The following is a 14,114-nucleotide window of genomic DNA, read 5'->3' as shown; positions in this document are numbered from 1 at the left end:
ATGACATAGTTCAGGAACAGAAATGTACAGTTGTCAAAGGCAAGAGAAATATATTTTATGATCTAGTCTTAATTGTGCCATGAATAAGCCCACACATAATGTGTGTCAGGTTAAAAGATGATTTTAAAAGAAGGAAAGTACCGTTTAGTGAACTGCGACAGCAACATGAGCGTCACCTCAGCGCAGAGGAAAAGAAAAAAAGTTTAACCAAAACAAGAGTTGATCAGTTTTGAGGACAAGCTGATATAGACTGATATACACAAGGTTTCAAACAACATATGTATGATTTATGGCACAATTCAAATAATTATTTGTCTGGATGGGCCGTGACTTTGCCTCAGTAGAGACAAGACAGATGAAAACTGTGTTTTCACACACTGGTCAGTTTTGATATTTAACACCACTTTGTATCCATAACGTGTGGAAGGAAACCATCCAGATACATATTTAGGTGTTTGTTTGTGTGCATATTTAATTGGGTGTCTCATTTACATATTTGAAAAGGGTACTGTTGCTGTCTGTAGGTGCAACAAATAGGGTTTTTTAACCCCATGAATCTACATCTGAATTCGTCCAACACTAGAGGACATGAAGTCATGATTCTTCAGCCACAGCAGCTTTCCTTTGGACTTCTTCATCACTCACGAATCTGTTTAACTTCATGAAAGTGACACATGTAAAATAAGATCTTCATCATACAGTATAGTGACTGTATGTAGAGATCACTGAGGAATCAACATGACTTGTGTTGTAATACACTCTGACACACACACAACGTATAGTCTCCGTATTTGAAAGTCAAATGAATCTCACATCACTGTTTCCTTCAGCTTTGCATGTCCTCAGAAAACTTTTGCAGCTACTGCTGATAAACTGCTACATGCTGTTTATCGCTGCTTTCTAAGCTGCTGCTGCAGGAAGAGCTGCATCAGGGAGTGGCCGTCGTTTCACAGGCACAGAGAGATTCTTCCAACAACACAGTCGCTGCTGTGATGGTTCACTGATACAGACTGAGCAAAACAGGTGAGCTGAGCTTTCTCCTCTGATTATATTTCATTAATACGCACGTCATATTTTCTAACTTAACACATATATTGTGTTTTATACACACAAACTGTCACAATACACCATACTGGTAGCTCACGTTTCTAATGCGTCTCAGCAGGTTTAGAGATTATTATTATTATTATTATTATAACTATTAAATATTTTTGTGACTTCTGGTGATATACTTCTTAATCACTCCGAGCAACATATACTATTTGTTTGCCATTTTCAGGAATTCAGTCCAATAATAAGCCTCATCTAAAAGGCCATTTAGTCTAAGCAAAACAGGGTTTAAAGGATTAGTTCATACAACTACTAAAATTCTGTCATAATCCTCTGACCGCCAACCGCCAGGTGAAGTTGTTGCGCGGTTCGCAAAACAGTGTTGCAGCGTTTTCCTAAACAGCTTGTTGGTGAATTTTTGGTCAAACTGCTCATAAACTGGCAAATCCAGAAATGTATATTTTAATAATGTAATTGTTCAACTGAACTTCTGTTGTTAATGACACTGAAAACACACCAGGGGCATCTGAAGGTGAAGATTCAACAGAAAGACGAATGGCAAAACCGTTTAAATAGAAATTAAATACATTTTACATTTGTTCAGCTCAGTTGTTCCGTCTGATTAACTGCTGTGACAGATAACATGTTTTTGTGGGAAACTGAGATTTATCCTAGTTAAAAAAAAAAAAAAAAAAAAAAGTATCACAAATTTTATTGGTACAGTAAACGTGTTATACTGCACAGCTCACCGGAGGATGTTGATGGACACATGACACCAAAAACAACAACGAAAACGATCAAGCCATGAATACATAAAACAATAGATGAATAAAATAATAATGAGAAGTAAAAAAAAAAAAAAATGTAGAAGATTAGGATTACAACAAAACCGTAACAAGATACAGATACATGTAGATACACCAACACACATCTCCATTTCCCGTTCATTTCATTTATATCAATCCCTCATGAGAGGAAGTTCCTGAAAGAGCAGGGAGCCATTCGGAGTGGGTGGGGTCACGTCCCCGCTGCCCACATTTTCACCCTCTTTCCCTTAGCTTTTGCCTTTTGGTTGATGCTGTAACATTGCTTCTCATTCTCCTCTCCAAATGCATGTGGAGACGTAACTAGTGTCGCCACACCTGGGAGTTAGACTGGGAGTGCTGCACAGTGTATTAAATGCGTATTAAATGCACCATTAACGTGGACTTCTACCCTCATTTGTGCAGTTTGATGGACATGAAACAAAACGTGTCCCTTCACCGTTTCTCTCTTGACAACCACCGGATGAGAACCAGAGTTTTAAAAAGACTGTGTGTCAAAAAAAACATCCGTCCTGCATTCAGTGGTTTCATTACATTGAAAACACCATCTCAATATGTGAGACACAGGGACACAAACTGGGACGCCTGGCCAGCCTACCTTCTTACAAATGAAAAAAGGAGGTTGTTACATTCAGCCTACAGCAGCAGTCGGTGAACAAGCTTTTTTTGAGCACAGCCCAATGCAAATGACTTCTTATGTTATCATTTCCAGGAGCAGGATGTGGCTCTTTATTCTGATTTACATCTTGGGGCTAAACATTTCCCAGGTGCGTCAGTGAGATAAGATCATTATTAGAACATGTAATTAAAATCCTCGATGTTGAATTGCTTTTGATTTTTGATCAAGTTTTTTTTGTTTTTTTTTTCCTCTTTCACAGGCTGCTGGAAGCGGTAAAATGATTTGTATATTGAGTTTCAAATTGAATTGAATTCAAATTCAAATTTCACAGTTCAGCGTAATGCTCGTCATCTAACATCTGTCTGTCTGTTTTCAACGTTTCAGACAATTCAACGCAAATCTATTTTGTCAAACTACAAATAGAGGAAAGTGCAATCGGGAACATAACTGACTTACTGAGACCTTTTGTGAACGACGCCAACCTGCATGTTGACGAGATTGAAAAGACAACAAGTAAACACACTGAAAATTTCAAAAATCAAATGTTCTGGCTGATTTTAATTAGAAAAAATGATCTTATTAAAGTCAAACTGTTCTGCTCTCGTTTCCAATCAGCCTGTCAGAACGTCTCGGGCAGCACCGAGTGTTCCTGCGAGTCTGGGTACCGATGGAGCGATGCACTTTGTGAATCGAATCAGAAATGTTGTGGCGACAGGAAATGCACCTTCTCCAACTCTCCTCCTCTCATGTGTGTTGCAGACACTGCAGGTATTTGGATGTGCTGTGGACCACTGTGTTTGCATCGGCACATTCACTATGTGTATGTGAGTGTTCGAAGAGCTGACAACTTTTGTTCTTCACAGCTACTGTCACCGGGACCATTTCTGTGCCAGGCAACTATAGTAATTGTCTGGCAAAAAACACCACTCAACCGTTTAAGGACTGTAATAACAAACTGTTAGGAGAGGTAAAAACAATGAATGAACCTCACATTCCTCAAGTACCTTTATCAGATCAGGAATAGTGTATTTGCCAATAATATACTGCTGCGCGTACATTCATGAAGAGTTGTTACCTTTCAGATGAAAGCCGTGTACAGCACCATAAAGGGATTTGTCAGCTTGACAATCAGCAGTTACAGGTACTTTGTTTAATAACTAAAAAGATTTGTTTTGTTTTTTTTCTTCTTCTTTTCAAAATATGACTCATATCTGTGTTTTTCCTCTTCACCGGAAGGGTTGGAAGCATCATCGCAACTTTTGAAATGACCGTTGCTTCCAATCTCAGTCCCACATATCTGACTGTCAAATCCAAGGAACTGGCCAAACAACTGGATGCATTGCTGGTTTTGGAGACATCAGGTAAACATATCTGTTACCCCTTTTCTACGGGTCAGCATTCCCACGTAAACCCCCTAAGGCTGGGCTTTTGTGTGCAGTGGGATTTTGCATTTGACGCATGTTTTTAGCACCTCGGCTCGGCTCTGATGCAAAATCGCAAGACGCGGGTGAACTCACTAAATTACGCCGAGCAAAGTGATGACGCATTTTAAACATCTGGCATTGGCGCGTAAATACAGAGGGAACGTGGGATGCAGCCTATTAAGGACATTTTATTACTGGACACAGTTTGGAGGAGGAGCCCAGTAATATTCCTTCTATGAACGGTTCTCAGTGGTGTTTTGAAGCCAAAAAAGCTTGAGTCCAGGATCTAAAAATACCTGATTAGCTGACCGAGCCAGCTAACTTAAGGTTTTGCACCTGGTTAACTTGAAGGGTGATAAAACAAATTAATCGTGCTCCTCTTCTAGACTTTCCAAACATTATTGGACCGAACGGCTCATTTTATGACAGTGAAACAAGTCATTCCGCGGGCCAAACGTTTACAGTCTCTTCTTTCATAATGGCTCTATTGTTGTTTTCTCTTCTGTTATATCTGTTTCCGGCGCATTTGTGACGTGGAACGTGACATGCAACATAATGCTTCTTGTAAATATCACAGACCTTGCTTTTGGGATGTGGGAATGGGGTCAATAGGCGACCTGCTGTTTAAAAACCTGTGTAGAGCCACTGATTGTGGTGGGAAACTGGTCAAACACCGACTTATTTTTGTTTGCTTTCTTTAATCTGGTCTTCAAAGGGGCAACATGCTGGTATTTTTAATGAAAAGTTAGCATGCTACTGGGTGACCCCAGGCCCATCCTGATCTGTAGCTGACCAGTCTGAACCGCTAGCTGCACTGCTAACTGAGCTAACCAAGAGCAGCTACGGTTAGCAGAAGGCAGCGGTAACGGTGTGGTAACGATTGGGTCAAAATTCTACTTGTTCCCCAACAACTAAGATGGTGACGATCCACATGTTAGCAGTGTCACGCTCACAGCGACACACAAATTGAAAAACCTGGATGTCGTTTTTTTGTTGTTGTTTTTCTTTACTAATTCAACACGTATTTTTTTTGCAGGCGTTGTACAGTTAAAGATGCCCAGCATGCCTGTGTTTTACCAAAGCGAACACACTCTCACCTGCTCAGTGCGAGAGGAGCTGGAAAGCACCCCGGTGTGGCAGCTGCACAGAGACAAGGAACTTTTTAACATAACGAATGGCTCGGAGTCTACTTTGACATTTAAACCAAACCAGACTGATGCTGAACTTAAAAAGATATCAGAACTCTGGGCAGGTACATCTGTTTCAGCCTCTTTATTTACATTTCAGAACATTTACCTAATTTCGAGGTACTTGTTTTGTCTTGCTTTACACGTACAACTCCACTAGTAAATGTCGTACTTTTTACTCCACTACATTTATCTGAGTGCTTTAGTCACAAGTTACTCGATAGCTTTAAATTCTGATCTGACTTTACGCATCATTAGCTGGTAACACATCCAAAATCTGCCACCAAGCTGGCTGCACTTTAGTTTAATTACATAGGCGCCACGTTTTGATGATATCCTCAGGCCTTCAGGTACAAAACATATGATCAAAAAAATAAATCATGATGCATCACTATACATTAAACTACCCAGTAGAATGTGAAATAGTTAATATTAGCTCAAACTGGAGCAGCTGTAACACTAAAAGCTGCTTGATGCCTCACTTGAATTAAGTCACCATAAAATGAAAATACTCAAGATGTGCATTGACAGTTTTACCAAAGTAGAGATAAAATCCCACATAAACATACATGTAGTGGTTTTAACTCTGTTTTCCTATTTCTTAGGGGAGTACACATGTTTCTACCACCAGGAATCAAATGTAGCCAAGATAATTCACAAAGCCAGCGCTGTAATGGATGTTTGCCTCCTGCCAAACATTGAAATCACATCAGTTCCAAGTTTTCCACTCTGCAAAGAGGGGACAGATTTATTGAATTTACGAGTCGAATGTCAGATAAAGAACAGCAATGAAGAATACAAGGTGGAATGGTACAGTGAAAGCATTAAAGCAGATCTGAGAGAAGTACCTCTTCGTAAGTCCATTTTCTTTCTCCATTCATTCAGTCAATCCTCGTGCAAACCTGTTGTGAAAATGCATAACGTGCATGTGTGATCTTTGCAGGAACTCCTGAAGGTGCAAAACTTTATGCAGTTCAGACAGTTATTAACTGTGACCCACCCGGGAAGAAGTATGAAGTAAAATGCAGCTTTACGAACCGCTGCAATCAAACAAGAAATTCTTCAGTTGAAATCAACATTATAGGCGGTATGTTTATAGCTTTGGTCAAACATTCCTCAATTGCCCTCAAATGCACAATCGTATGAAAAATACAGTATTCTTAGAAAGAATGTATGTTAACAATGTATGTTGCGGCAAACCACGGCTGTGCTGAAACTCTACATTTCTTTATGTCGCAAGTTTACTTCTTAAGGTAACTTTTTTTTTTTTTAAAGTTCATCTTGTGACAACACTGTGCCTGTGGTTTGCGGTTGGGGTTCAGGAAACAATCTATGTTTTAGTTTAAAACACCTCTTTTGGTCACTGCTACCGTGACTTCCCATCAAACATCTCTTTTATTGTCTCCACAAATGCGGCTTGACATCGTGTAAGTGTTGTCTGGTATCGTCGCTGGCTTGCTGTGAATTCATAAAGATGTGATATGAATGTAACGGGGGTTTTCAGAAATGTCAGCCTCCAATTTTATCCTGGCTACTGGGCTGAATATCTGCCAGCTACAATATGTCACAGGTTGCAGAGAATCATGAGTTAGGTTTTGAAATCCATGAATAAATTGGTGAGATTGAGATTTTGCCATGTGCTACCTGTCATTTGGTATCAGTTAGAATTTCAGATTACAATCTTGTTGCACCAAAGTTAACTTTGTACAGTTATTTTAGTTAATAAATGTAATAACTGATGTCTTACTAATGTCTTACTTCCCCCTTTCTTTCATACAGTAGGGGAACCATTCTGTAAGGCTGCAGATGATTGGGAGGACACCAAAGCTGGATTCACTGCAGAGTTAAGATGCAAGGGTGCGGCTGGAGTAAGACGAAGAAAATGGTACGGTTGCTATTAATGATCTTCATTACGGTTCCAATTGATTCATTAATCATTTGGTCCATATATTGCCTTAAAAAAGGCATTTGTTTTTGGTTTATTAGGCATTTTTGCTTTAAAAAAGACTGAAATGTTCAATTGGTAATCATATTTGTTGAAGACTAACTCTCTGTTGACCCACTAATCAGTGAACTGACTTACTGTTTCAGCAATGTCGACAAGACATGGGAGAAGGAGGTCTCATTTTGTGTGAACCGCGACGTGAACGATGTGCTGGAAAAAGCATTGGTAAGTCACTCAGAAAAAAAAAAAAAGTCACTCAAAATGATATTTTACAGAGGGAATTCTCTAGTTTTTACACAGTGCCTCAGCTTTTTGAAGACGAAATCCTGAATTGTAGCAGACGGATCACACTTAGACAGCTAATCATCACCTATAACACCATCACTGTTTGTTTCAGATTGCTGACATCGGACTCGGCACACTTGATGAAAACGCTGCACGTGTATTTTTAGAGCTCAGTAATGTCACTGTCAAATCAAAGGCTATCAACTCTCTCTCCAATGTGAATGCATCTGTTCAAGTGCTCGTAACTCTGAGTGAAAAGCAACGACTAAAGCCTAATAGCACATCAGCAGAGGTAAGAATTACAGCGTTTAACTCTGTTTACTGAATGTTATTATTGGGTTTCAGTCAATATGGAGGCAACGTCAGAGTCCGTCATTCCCAAGCAGGTTCTTTAATCTGTCAGTCGGTGGCCTTGCCAGTTGATTGCCAGATAATCATTAATAATATATTAGTTAATTTGGATGTTCAAAAAAAAAAACAAAATATTGATTTCATATTGATTGTGCATAAACAAATTGTATTTTTATAATTACAAATTACTTATATTTTAATTAAATACTCTCAAAGCAGCATTTTGTATTTTAATTCAATATTATGTGATAAGCAAGTATTTGTAATTTGTAAAAAAGATGCTTATTGATGAATTTAAGCCCATCACTGATTGTAGGTCAGCACAGTTTTATTGATTACATTCTTAATGGTGATTAATCGATGAACAATTAATCATTAACATTCCAAAATTACATCTAAGAGTGTTTTCACAGTTATTTCACATTCAACGGGTGCCTTTTATTGTCTAGGAGCCACGGCGAATGTAATGTATTTGTCAGTGCGAGTTCGCAGTGACACAGAATTGGATATTCCTCATGTGACTGAAGCTAACATGTGACCAACCACAGGTGTCGAATCAACCAGAATTTATTGGATGTTCAGTCATCATCCACTCAGCCTCATGCCGATGGAAAATCGGAGGATGTTTCGTTGTTCAATTTTGTTTTGTGAACAACAAAACTTCACATGAGGCTGAATGGATAATGACTGAATATATTGTTTAACATGTCAATAATGAGTTAATATTCATTCTTAACTGTCAAATAGACACTTTTTTTTTTTTTTATGTGTCCGTGAATCTTTTTTGTCATCAATCACCTGTTATTGAAACAAGCTTCCTTCTCCACAGAACTTCCTGGATTCATCCAGCAATTTGCTGGACAGGAGTCTAAATGAATCATGGACGAACTCAGCAAGCAATAATAATAGCAGTAATTCATCACTGGCTGAGAGATATCTTTTCTCTGTTGAGAGAATAATCCATGTGGCAGATATAGAAGGCATCCCTCAAAAGAGAAAGAAAAACATACAGGTAGCGATAGCCAACTGCTCACAGGGGTCAGAGTGCATCACCACGGCGTTTGGTGTCACCGTTGATATCAAAGATGGAAATTCAGGCAGTGTAAAAACAGCCGGGTTTAAAGATCTGGAGAACTACTTGCCAAACAGCGATGAGGAGTTCAAGCCGAACAGCATTGTCGTGTCAACAACTACTGAAAATACACCATCAGATGAAGTTGAGGTTACACTTAACTTCACATTGCACAGGCCAAGGCCTCCCAACGTTGAGATAAAGTGCGTGGCATGGGACAATAGCTCTAGAGGATGGTCAGAAGCAGGATGTGAATGGAAAGGTGAGGGAGTGTGTGTTTGCCGTCATTTGTCCTCATTTGCCATTTTGATGTCAAAGTTTCCCTTGGAGATACCTGGGATAGACGAGGTGACCTACGCCGCACTGGCTATATCAGTCATCTCACTCATTTTAAGCCTCGCCATAGAACTGACCGTCTGGGTCGCCGTGGTTAAGACGAGTACTTTATATTTACGCCACACTGCCCACGTAAACATTTCTCTCTGTTTGCTAGTTGCAGATATGTGTTTCTTAGCATCTTCCAGGCCAAAGGATATTTCACCACTCTGGTGCAAGACCACTGTGGTGCTGAAGCATTTCTGTTATCTGGCCATGTTTTTCTGGATGTTTTGTCTGAGCACCACGCTTCTCCATCAAGCAGTTTTCCCGTTCCATAGCGTGAGCAAGAAAAACTACCTGAAATTCGCGTTAGTCGTGGGCTACGTGTGTCCTTTTCTTATTGTTACGATCACGTTTCTTGCCAACCAGGGCGGTGCTGAAGGCTATTACTTTTCCATGGAGACCTGCTGGCTGGTTTATACTCGGCTCTGGGTAGGGTCCATCCACACATTTGTCCTACCAGTCGCAATAATTGTTTTCATCAACATTTTCTCCATGCTGGTGGTAATCATGAAGCTTGTGGATCGCATTAAGATTGCAGAGGCATCTCGCGACAAGGAAAAAACGGCTGCCCTGACTGTCATGAGGTCAGTTATTTTCCTGACCCCAGTCTTCGGTGTGACTTGGATCTTTGGCCTCGCTGTGATGCTTCTTGACCTCACAGACGGCCCAGTAGCCTTTGCGGTCAATTATATCTTTACCCTGCTGAACGGATTACAGGTATAGTCAATATAATTTTCCTCTAAACATCTGGAGCAGTATAAGTATTTCTTGCTCAGTGACCTTTGTCATTTCATTTGCAGGGTTTGTTCATTTTGCTCACAACGTGCTTGGGGGACAAACTGGTGAGGTGATTTTATATTTTAAACATAATGCCAACCTAGATCACAGTGTATCTTGCATTGCTGGATCAAGTATGTTGTTTGGTACTGTTTCACTTTGGTGACAGGCCAGCAGAAAGTCTTCTGAATACGTTGGAGGGTGACATGCGAAAGGTCCTCTCGAGAGTCAGCGTTTGGTTTGTCCGCTCTGGGCTACTGTAGAAACAAGCAACATGGCTGACTCTGATGTAGACGACCTCGCCCCCTCTGTAGATATATAAAGCACAACGGTTCTTAGCTTCAGGTGATTGTATGCTTGTGAAAACACAATTGTGATTATTAAATTCCATTTCTATGCTCCAGTGCCTCTTAATCCTAAATACTGGACCTTAAAACGCCATTCTGCAATTTTATCAAACATAATAAAGATCAGAAGTTACTGCAGCCACGTTTATAGATGGGTTTAGTTGAGAAATATTAAGTAAAAACAAAAAGATCTGTGGCTCTCAGACCTGTCCATTAAATATGAAGCTACCAGCGACCAATCTTAATTACTGCATGATGGAAGACTGCAGTCTAAACATAGCAATTTGTGGGTTATCGGGAAGTCATTGCTCAAGAGATTGTTCAGCAAATAACTTTAAAACCACAAATCTTTATTTATTATACTCTCATTAATGTACAAGTAAACAAAAACAAGATATAATGTGTTGGTGGTGGTCAACAAATCTAGTTATTTTCCCCTCTATTTCGAGTCTTTATGCTAAGCTAAGCCACTAACTTAAACATAATGAACAGATGCTGAAGTGCTACAGATTTCTGATCTAACTTTTGGTGAGAAACTATCTCCAAAAATGTCAAACTATTCCTTTAAAGAAAAAAAAAATGTGTGCATTTCTTGGTAATTGTAGTGAACTGGAGGATTTGGGGGTCACACCAAAATCAGGGAGTTGTTAGAATCTTTTAAAGAACTGTGAGATTAAAAATGTTAGAAAGCACATCATAATCAAACATTGTTTTTGATTCAACTTTGACAGACCCGTGACGCGCTGCTGAGCCGCATGAAACTACGTGTAAGTGCAGTAAACTGGGTTCACTCGTATATGGAAATACCACATGGGCTGATTAGTGTAATGCATCCATCTCCTCTCCTCTGCAGGCTCCAGCATCGATCACTGAGAGCTCCACGAAGTTAGACTCAGCTCTGAAGAAGTGAAACTCATCTCAAACGTGTGCACTCCTGTAACAGCGTAAATAATAGGCTACAGTTACTCTGGTTTGATTGTTTCTTTGTTGTTTATTTTGCTTCATCATCTGTGATACAAGTTAAAATCCACTGTACAATATTGAAATGTTTTGTAGGTATCTGTGTTTCTTACAGGGAATAATTGGGGAGCTTTGTAACTTTAAATTAGCTTCATAGTAACGTCAAGCAAGGTTGTATAATTGATATTTTTCATTAGTACTAAAGCACTGAAATGCAACAGAAGCACGGTCAACAGAAAGGTAACAAGGATGTCACACCTATGTCTGCAAGTTGCTTTTTAGAGATCCTGTTTTTTTTTCGTTTTCTTTGCCCTGTTCTGGCCACTCCTCGTCAGTGTCGTCCATCGATATCCCTTTTTGGGCTGCCATCTTGCGGTAGGCCTGGCACTCAATTTCTGCTCTGCAACACACAAAAACAGAGCCCTTGATTTGTGCAACTGCTGAATAATAATATTAATCACAATCAAAGTAATTAAGAGCTTTGTTCGATTGAAGTGTAATAATCTAAGTGGTTTGATTCATGGAATAAAATAAAACCAATGTTTGTAGAACTGAAAATCTGGGCTTCATTTCATACTTCTTCAGGAATCGAACACAGTCCAGGTGTCCGTATATTTCAGCTATGCGCACTGGTTTGTCCCCACAGCAGTCCTCCTTGTCTATAGGCGCGTGGAGGGAGTGCAGCAGCCGCAGCACAGCCAGCCGGCCCGACTCTGCAGCAAAGTGTGCGGGCGTCCATCCGTGCTCCGTCTTCAGGCACGGCCTGGCTCCGTGCTCAATGAGGATCCTGACCGTCTCCGTGTGTCCTGTAGAAAAAAAAAAAAAGGCATCACACGGTGATTTGAATCACGCATTTTAAAGGATAAAATTCACCCACAGATTAAAATTCACTCGTTCTCTACTCACCCTCCTGTCGATGGAAAGTCAGGTGAGGTTTTGTAGTCCACAAAACATTTCTGGAGCATCACAGCAAAACAGAGTTGCAGCATTCTCCTAAACAACTTAAGTAAATGGTGACATTTAAAATGTGAACAAACTGGGAGGGAGGAAAAGAAGCAGAAAATGGCTCCATACAGCTTTTCCTTAGTAATCCACAACTCCTGAAGCCCAGAGATCCTTAAACGATTTGATTGTTGACAGCCTTTTTTAACCAAAATCTTCACCATAGCTGCAAAGCTACAAGCATTAGCATGAGCCCCATCAGGAGCGTGAATGAGCTTGACCTCTCAGGGCTCCCAGAAACTTGGATTACGCCGGGCGAGCTGTATTTCTTTACCTTTTAAAGCAAGTCCCCATCTACATGAGTTATGTACCAGTTGTCCAGGTTGTACTGTGAGCCACAAAACATCACCTGACTTTCCGACGTCATGAAGGAGGGTGGATAATGAATGAATTATCATTTTATGCTTTGGGAACTCAGTGATTTGAACTGGTGACGGTTAAAAAAACAAAAACAAAAACAAAAAAAACGCATTGTTATCTGGTGAACTAAAAGAAAATCTTGCACCGAAGATTCAAGATTCAAGGGGGAAACCGGATATATTTGTTTGGATTAGTGTGTAGTCATGTGAAACGTAGAATCATGTTTTTGTTCCCATACAATGAACCTTTTTCTCTACTTTCTTTGGCTCCAGAGCGCCTTTTTAGCAGCCAAGGTATTTACAGGGTGAGACGAGGGATGTTCAGTTAGTCACCTGCTAGATGGCACCAAATCCTACACACTGGACCTTTAAACGCACACTCCATTAAACAGATGTAAACAACAGAGCATTAGAATTGAACAGTTGACCCATTATTGATCGAAAGAAAATTCTTGGCAAGAAATGTGACAACTCATTCAGAGTTTGTAAAGCAAAAAAACTCAAAACATTCCCAGCTTCTCTAATGTGACCAGTTGCTGCTTGTTTTCTTGTTTTACATCAGTGCAGACTGAATACCTTTAAGATGAGCCCTGCTGTTCAGACAAAAAAAAACATCTGAAGTTGACTTGTTGAACCCTGGGAACTTGAGATGAACAGCACAATGAAAATATTTGAATTCATTTCCAGTAAATGTAGGGAAAAAAAAAAAAGTCCCCATTGCAGGAAACAGGGAAACAAGCAATACGATACTCTTCATTCCCGTGGCAGTATTTGCATGGCCCCAGGTGTAAAAACTGACATCTGAGACCTGTAGGTGTTATCAGGAAAAAAAAAACCATCCAAAACATTTCCACTGCTTCCACATGATACCTTTAGCTGCTGCCCAGTGGAGAGGCGTCTTGTAGCTCCAGTCGACGTCCCTCTGATTGGGATTGCATTTGTTTTGCACCAGAATCTCCTCAACTTGATCGAAATCCCCCGCAGCTGCTGCCTGGTGCAACTCCGTCATGTCGCTCCAAAGGTTGCCTAGCAACAGTCTGTCAACACAAGATGGAGCCAAGCGCAAACCTGCATTTTCTGGCAACACACTGACAGAAAACAGTCTCTTGTTGGACCTAGAACTTTGTTTATTCAATGGCATGTCTCTGCAAGGTATTTTTTTTAAACAGCTCTATAGGCTGCCAGTCAGTGTTTATGAATAGAGCTGTGCCTCCCTTTGAAAGATTGCCCAAAGGTGAATTTAGAAGAATTAGATGCAAGTCAAGATACCCTTCTTGGAACTGGCAGGGGTGGTTTCAGGAGGGGTCTGGAATTTTCTGTTTGGTTTGAACTGTTGGATGCTTGTTACTTTTCTTTTCCAATTAAATTTGAGATTAAACTCATGAATTAGACAACTTTCCACATATAAAATAAACCTGTTTATCTCACCATCGAGCTGAAGATTAAGCAGTCTGTTCCGAAAAAAAAATGTGTATAGTCGACAAAGCCTGCAAAACAACCTTTCCATCTGTATGTGTGCAATCATTTAAAA

General features: G+C 40.0%; 2 protein-coding genes and 1 long non-coding RNA gene across 4 annotated transcripts; 1 reads left to right on the top strand and 2 right to left on the bottom strand.

Annotated features, from left to right (window-relative positions):
• Nucleotides 1–885: 885 nt before the first annotated feature.
• adgrf3a (adhesion G protein-coupled receptor F3a) lies at nucleotides 886–11,257 on the top strand. Of its 2 annotated transcripts, XM_037125333.1 has the most exons (18): nucleotides 886–1,023; nucleotides 2,587–2,641; nucleotides 2,753–2,765; nucleotides 2,878–3,006; nucleotides 3,109–3,261; nucleotides 3,357–3,460; nucleotides 3,576–3,634; nucleotides 3,730–3,854; nucleotides 4,954–5,169; nucleotides 5,710–5,958; nucleotides 6,048–6,191; nucleotides 6,884–6,989; nucleotides 7,196–7,274; nucleotides 7,447–7,626; nucleotides 8,515–9,855; nucleotides 9,939–9,980; nucleotides 10,994–11,029; nucleotides 11,116–11,257. In XM_037125333.1, the coding sequence occupies exons 2-18, from the start codon at nucleotides 2,594–2,596 to the stop codon at nucleotides 11,170–11,172; spliced, it is 3,081 nt and encodes a 1,026-aa protein (XP_036981228.1). In that variant the 5' UTR covers nucleotides 886–1,023; nucleotides 2,587–2,593; the 3' UTR covers nucleotides 11,173–11,257. The 2 variants fall into 2 exon arrangements, with proteins under 2 accessions (XP_036981228.1, XP_036981227.1); XM_037125332.1 differs by having other exon boundaries at nucleotides 10,994–11,189.
• LOC119034377 lies at nucleotides 6,198–8,620 on the bottom strand. Its single transcript, XR_005079552.1, has 4 exons — nucleotides 8,484–8,620; nucleotides 7,188–7,259; nucleotides 6,863–6,967; nucleotides 6,198–6,562 (listed from the first exon to the last, which is right to left on the bottom strand). It is a non-coding gene; the product is annotated as an uncharacterized LOC119034377 (long non-coding RNA).
• On the bottom strand, nucleotides 11,229–13,619 carry LOC119034375 (ankyrin repeat domain-containing protein 66). Its single transcript, XM_037125336.1, has 3 exons — nucleotides 13,454–13,619; nucleotides 11,800–12,028; nucleotides 11,229–11,622 (listed from the first exon to the last, which is right to left on the bottom strand). Exons 1-3 carry the CDS (start codon nucleotides 13,590–13,592, stop codon nucleotides 11,481–11,483), a joined length of 510 nt encoding a protein of 169 aa, XP_036981231.1. The 5' UTR covers nucleotides 13,593–13,619; the 3' UTR covers nucleotides 11,229–11,480.
• Between the last annotated feature and the right edge of the window lie 495 nt (nucleotides 13,620–14,114).

This window comes from Acanthopagrus latus, chromosome 16 (assembly GCF_904848185.1).
Source record: "Acanthopagrus latus isolate v.2019 chromosome 16, fAcaLat1.1, whole genome shotgun sequence".
Classification (NCBI taxonomy): Eukaryota; Metazoa; Chordata; class Actinopteri; order Spariformes; family Sparidae; genus Acanthopagrus; species Acanthopagrus latus.
The sequence above is the reverse complement of the archived record's forward strand: the minus strand, read 5'-3'. Positions and strand labels throughout refer to the sequence as shown.